General features: G+C 29.8%; 1 protein-coding gene across 1 annotated transcript; it reads left to right on the top strand.

Annotated features, from left to right (window-relative positions):
• Window positions 1-5,183: 5,183 nt before the first annotated feature.
• LOC113777352 (B3 domain-containing protein REM23-like) lies at window positions 5,184-5,687 on the top strand. The gene is made up of 2 exons (XM_027322385.1): window positions 5,184-5,207; window positions 5,313-5,687. The coding sequence occupies exons 1-2, from the start codon at window positions 5,184-5,186 to the stop codon at window positions 5,685-5,687; spliced, it is 399 nt and encodes a 132-aa protein (XP_027178186.1).
• Window positions 5,688-6,199: the final 512 nt, after the last annotated feature.

Genomic DNA, 6,199 nt, shown 5'->3' with positions numbered 1-6,199 from the left:
AAGAGTTGGTAGAAAACATACTATAAAACCTGCAGTTTCCCATAAAGAACTGGTATCTTATGGGTAATTTATTAATTTTTTTTAACTTTCATATATTTAATTTATGTTAAATACAAAACATACTAGTTTTCCTTTGGGCGCTATTTAACCAATTTTTCCTATAAATAGCAGGTACAAAACATACTACAAAACCTGCCAGTTTCCCATAAAGAGCTGGTATGTTATGGGCAATGTATTATTATTTTTTAAATTTCGCATATTTAATTTATGTTAAATACAAAACATACTAGTTTTCCTTTGGGCGCTATTTAACCAATTTTTCCTATAAATAGCTGGTACAAAACATACTGTTAGGGCATTATTTTTTTAAAATTTCACATATTTTAATTTATGGTAAATAGCGAACTTAGTATGTTTTTTTGTATTTAACAATAAATTAAAAATATAATGAAAGTAAAAATAAAAATAATAATAAATGTGCCTAGAACATAACCAGCTCCATTATGGAAAACGGCAGGTTTTGGGTAGTATGTTTGTACCAGCTATTTATAGGGGAAATTGGTTAAATAGGCCCAAAGGAAAAACTAGGCATGTTTTGTATTTAAGCATAATTAAATATGCGAATTTAAATAATAGATACATTGCCCATAACATACCAGCTCTTTTATGGGAAACTGGCAAAGGTTTTGTAGTATGTTTTGTCGCTGCCTAATTCTATAGGAAATATTGGTTAAATAGCGCCCAAAGGAAAACTAGTATGTTTTGTATTTAACATAAATTAAATATGTGAAATTTTAAAAAAATAAAAAATTACTCATAACATACCAGCTCTTTATGGGAAACTGGCAGGTTTTGTAGTATGTTTTGTACCGGCTCTTTATGGGAAACATACCAGCTCTTTATAGGAAAATTTGGTTAAATAACACCCAAAGGAAAACTAGTATGTTTTGTATTTAACATAAATTAATATATGAAAGGTTAAAAAAAATAATACATTAGCCCATAAGATACCAGCTTCTTTTATGGAAAACTGGCAGGTGTTTTGTAGTCTTTTTGTACCACTCTTTTATGGAAACATACAGCTCTTTATAGGAAAATTGGTTAAATGGCGCCCAAAGGAAAACTAGTATGTTTTGTATTTAACATAAATTAAATATATGAAAGTTAAAAAAAAATAATGCATTACCCATAAGAAACCAGCTCTTTATGGGAAACGGGCAGGTTTTGTAGTATGTTTTGTACCAACTCTTTATGGGAAACATACCAGCTCTTTATAGGAAAAATTGGTTAAATAGCGCCCAAAGGGAAACTAGTATGTTTTGTATTTAACATAAATTAAATATGTGCAAGTTAAAAAAACAATAAATTACCCATACCATACCAGCTCTTTATGGGAAACTGGCAGGTTTTGTAGTATGTTTTGTACCAACTCTTTATGGGAAACATACCAGCTCTTTATAGGAAAAATTGGTTAAATAGCGCCCAAAGGAAAACTAGTATGTTTTGTATTTAACATAAATTAAATTTGTGAAAGTAAAAAAATAAAAAATTGCCCATAACATACCAGCTCTCTATGGGAAACTGGTAGGTTTTGTAATATGTTTTGTACCAGGCTCTTTATGGGAAACATGCGAGCTCTTTATAGGAAAAATTGGTTAAATAGCGCCCAAAGGAAAACTAGTATGTTTTGTATTTAACATAAATTAAATATGTGAAATTTTAAAAAAATAAATTGCCCATAACAGTATGTTTTGTACCAGCTATTTATAGGAAAAATTGGTTAAATAGCGCCCAAAGGAAAACTAGTATGTTTTGTATGTAACATAAATTAAATATGTGAAAGTTAAAAAATAATAATAAATTGCCCATAACATACCAGCTCTCTATGGGAAACTGGCAGGTTTTGTTAAAAATGTGATTTAAGTTTACTTAACGGTCATCTGATTTTCACGTGACCAATTCCGTTAAAAATTGGCTAAATTGTTGTTTTGAGGATAACATTGGTCAAAAATTATTAATTCAGACATCAAATGTGTCGTGCCCAAAAGTTGAGGGACGAAATGTGTCCTTACCCCAAAGTTTGGGGATGAAAACCGTCATTTTCCCGGTTGGGGTCAGAATGGTTGACTGGCCCACTCTTTTACTTGGATTTTAAGATTGGGCTTTGATTAATTTTGGTTGGTTTTAATTGATCAAAAAAGGTGGGCTGACCCGCTTCATTTTTCTTGGACTTCCTATCGGGCAAAGTAGTCTTGGCCCGAGGAGAAGTCAGTCAATGGCCCAATGGCCTATTACCCAAGAATATCTGGTAACGTCTTTGCACATTAGTCCCTGGACTGTTAAGTAATTATGGTACGACCCTAATATCTTGGAATTTCTTTTAATTAGGTCACTAATTTTATTTCAAATAAGGCCCTAAGCTTTATTTTTCTTTAATTTTGACCCCTATTCTTTATGATAATTACAAATTGACCTTAAAACTTTCTTATTTTTCCATTAGATCCCTAATTGTTTGTACTTGACTATAGGATTTGATTTGTATAATTATTTTGTTGATAAACTTTTTTAATATCTTCTAAATTTATTGTATTATTTGTACTTGACTCAGCTGTCCTGCCTTTTTTAAAAGGTGAGGCTATTATGTCTCCTTGACCTATATTAATTTTTACTTCTTGTAATGGAGGGTGTATTGAAGTTATTATTTGATCATCTTTTAATTTTCATTTTTTATATAAATTAGTTTGAACATTTATTTGAGGTGTATTATATATATCATTTATTCCTATCTTTGAAGCATAGAATGATAACCAAGTAAATAAAGGGAAATTAAATTTTTGTTTTTCTAATTCATTTTTCCATTCTAAAATTAACTTTTCTTTACATTCTGACGATAATTGAAAAAACCAAATTCTTTTTTCAGTACTTTCTTCATCTTCAAAATCCTCTTGTAAATATTTATGATTTATCTTATATGGTTTATTTATAACATTTATTTCTCCTTTCATTTGTGAATGGGTTGGAGAGTATTCTGATTGATTTTGATTTATAACTTCTGGAATAGGAGTTTTATATTTAAAATTTGAAGTGCTTTCTAAAGGAAAATTTACTTCAGTTGATTCGTAATTAGAATGTCTTGCTGGTAATCACGAATAATTGATAGTCCTAGTTTTTTTTTCACACAGTTTAAGAAAAATTAGTTAATTTTGTTGGAAAAACAAATTTAGATTGCTATTTTCCTAAAATACCCTTACATGAAATAAAGTTGGCTTTTCATATATCAATATGTTATAGAAAATCTAAATGCATTAAATGAGGTAGGTTATATTCAATACTAACAATCTATATAGTTTATAGTAATAACAACTTACATTAAATAAAGGTATTTTAGAGAAATTAAAAGACAACTACATTCTTCAATTGAAAAATGGACTATAATTTGGGACAGATGAAAAAGGAAAACAAGACTATTAAAGTGGGATGGAGGGAGTATTAGTTTTTTAAAAAAATTACTTGTGTATTGTGCTTTTTGAACAACTTTGGATCATTTATCGATTTGGGAAGTGAGTGGCTATCCTTAAGTTTCACACGGAGAAAAATGTGACCACTAGTTGAACTAACTCATTAATTAACTCATTATTCAACTTAACATGGATTTTCGTACATGATTATATTATCTAACCAAATAAATTTGCAATTTAACAAAAATAGCATAGCACAAATAAATAAAGCAACATAAAAAACATGAAGGGCATGTTCTCAACTGATCTTTTAAATCTGATTTTAATTTTGGATTTATGAAAACTGATTTTGAAACTTGATTTTAGATATTTTGGGCCCCAAAAGTTAAAAGTATGTCTTAATTCTTAATTGCTTTAAGATTCAGATTATGGCCTAATTTATTTTATATGCAAAAAAAAAATCCTTTAAACTTTAACATAATTACTAAACTACATAAAGATTAAGTAAATATTTTTGCCACACATCTCTCTCCATTTCTTCTTACTCGTTATTCCACTTCTTGATTCATCCGTTTTTCCCTTCTTCTTTTTCTTATTCAACATTTAATCTTCATAAGAAAAATAATTAATTACGTTAACACACCATGTCAGTTGTACAAAAGTTATTTATGTCTCACATAATGGCAATTTGGTTATCTTTTTGTTGAGATTAGCTTTTCAACATTTTGAAGAACACTTAAGTATTACCAAAGGAGCTTTATTAACTATAAACTAGAACACAAGAGTTACTCTACAAAATCTTTTAAAAATCAATTTCACAAAATCAGCTTTCACAAAATTAGAATCACTTGAAAACAATCCTGCAAGTCCTAAGCTACGTTTTAGATCAATTAAACCAAATTTGCATAGAATTATTTCATTTTGACATCTAAAAATTGATTATGCTAAACAATAAAAATGGAATAAAACTAGAAAAAGGGGCATTATATTAGATGGGCACTAAACTATTAATAAATCTTTTTTCACTACACTATTTTGATTTTTAAGATCTCCCAACTTAGGTTTTAGACGCAAACCAAAATAGGTCTTGCTGCCCAACTCATGTAAATCATGACAGGGATAAGTTTACTACTTTTAGTCTGACTCACATATCTTAAATTCACCTATTCAAGGAACAAACATTTAATAATCTAATTGGTCCTTTAGACTTCCATGTAAATTAATGTTCACATTTGAAAAATTTCGAACTATAGTATTAACTAGTTTATCTCGATGAAATGGGGAGCTCAAGAGGCCCTTGTTAATCAAGGTTGCCATGAAGAAAGGTGATTATTAGAAACTAAATGAAGAAAAAAATGCAATTTCACTGCATGGTTGTAAACAATTTATTTCTCTCTATTCAATGTACTAAATTGAGTTAATTTAATATGGAAGTAATAATGGTGACACTCATGAATCGTGACTAACATGATGACTATAAAAAGAGTGTCTGGTAGTCTAAAAGTCTACAGAATTTAATGTATGTACAAAATACGAACAAAAGGCAAACAAAAAGCCGTGTAATTTGAACTGGCACAACCTTAAAGTCTATATTTACTTCTCTTTTCCTTCTTTCTCAACCCAGAAGAGCTCAATCGTTCCTTTGTTTTCCTCTCGCAAGCCAAGTTCCAAATGGACAAAATTACAACTTTAAATCCCGGTCCTTTATTAAGCTGTTGATGGAAGATGATTTTCAGCGAGAAGAAATTGGTAAAGTCACAATCAATTGCTACTGTATACGTTTTCCATTAATCTTCTTCAGTTATTGTCATGATTAAGTTTTATATTTATTTTTTTTCCTTGACATTTTTGTAGCGGATTCCCTATGCTTTTGTGAGGAACTTGAAGGAAAAGCTTTCCTCAAGATGCACAATCGAATCCGAGGCAAAGAACTCAGTTCGAAATTCATGGCCAGTAAGAATTCGAAAGAAAGGTCGCTACTATTATATTTGCAGACTTTCGTGGCCAAAATTTGTTAAAGATCATCATTTGAAGCTTGGAGATTACCTGTTATTTCATCTGATAGATAAAACAACATTTAGAGTAAAGCCATATGGTGCTGATTGTTGCCCAAAAAAGTTTAATGTGTACAATTCATCCAGTAGCTCCAGTGATGATGAATCTGATGATGGCTCTGATGACAGCTTTGATGATAGTGATGAAACTGAATTTTACTCATTAGATGAGTAATTTCAACATTCAATTTGTAGTACATACAAATTGACTTGAATGGTCTTACATTTCACGATCTTCAAGGAAGAATGGGCATGAGCTGTTGAAGGGTGCTCATTAATATGAAGGATGTTTCTATGTGCTCATCTACTGTACTATGAGATGTAGACATTGGACTTTGCATCATTGCATGGTATTTTGCTTTAATTGGACTTTGCAACCACCAAAAAAAAAAAAAAAAAAGAGAATAACAAGAAAATGAAAATAGAGAAGTAACTTTTTACTTCCCTCCCAAAGAAGTGCCCGTTTGTTTAATTGAAAATTTTTCTTTTGCACTAACATGTAGTTTGTGGTTAAACTAGGTACCATACACAATTTACTGTTTATATTTAGTCCATAAGGATGGTCAACATTGACTATTAATTTCATATGACCAAAAAGAAAATATGTTGTATATTTTCTATACAAATATGCTTTTTTTTTTAAAAAAAAAAAATTATAGTCTACGTATCCCAATTTCAATTCCTTTC

Source organism: Coffea eugenioides, chromosome 7 (genome assembly GCF_003713205.1).
Source record: "Coffea eugenioides isolate CCC68of chromosome 7, Ceug_1.0, whole genome shotgun sequence".
NCBI classification, from domain to species: domain Eukaryota; kingdom Viridiplantae; phylum Streptophyta; class Magnoliopsida; order Gentianales; family Rubiaceae; genus Coffea; species Coffea eugenioides.
This window is presented reverse-complemented; position numbering and strand designations above follow the sequence as displayed.

Excerpts from the sequence above, each read along its gene's own strand:
- LOC113777352 (XM_027322385.1), top strand. The coding sequence starts at position 5,184 with ATGATTTTCAGCGAGAAGAAATTG. Across the intron at positions 5,208-5,312 it reads TTTTCAGCGAGAAGAAATTG|CGGATTCCCTATGCTTTTGT; the intron begins GTAAAGTCACAA and ends ACATTTTTGTAG.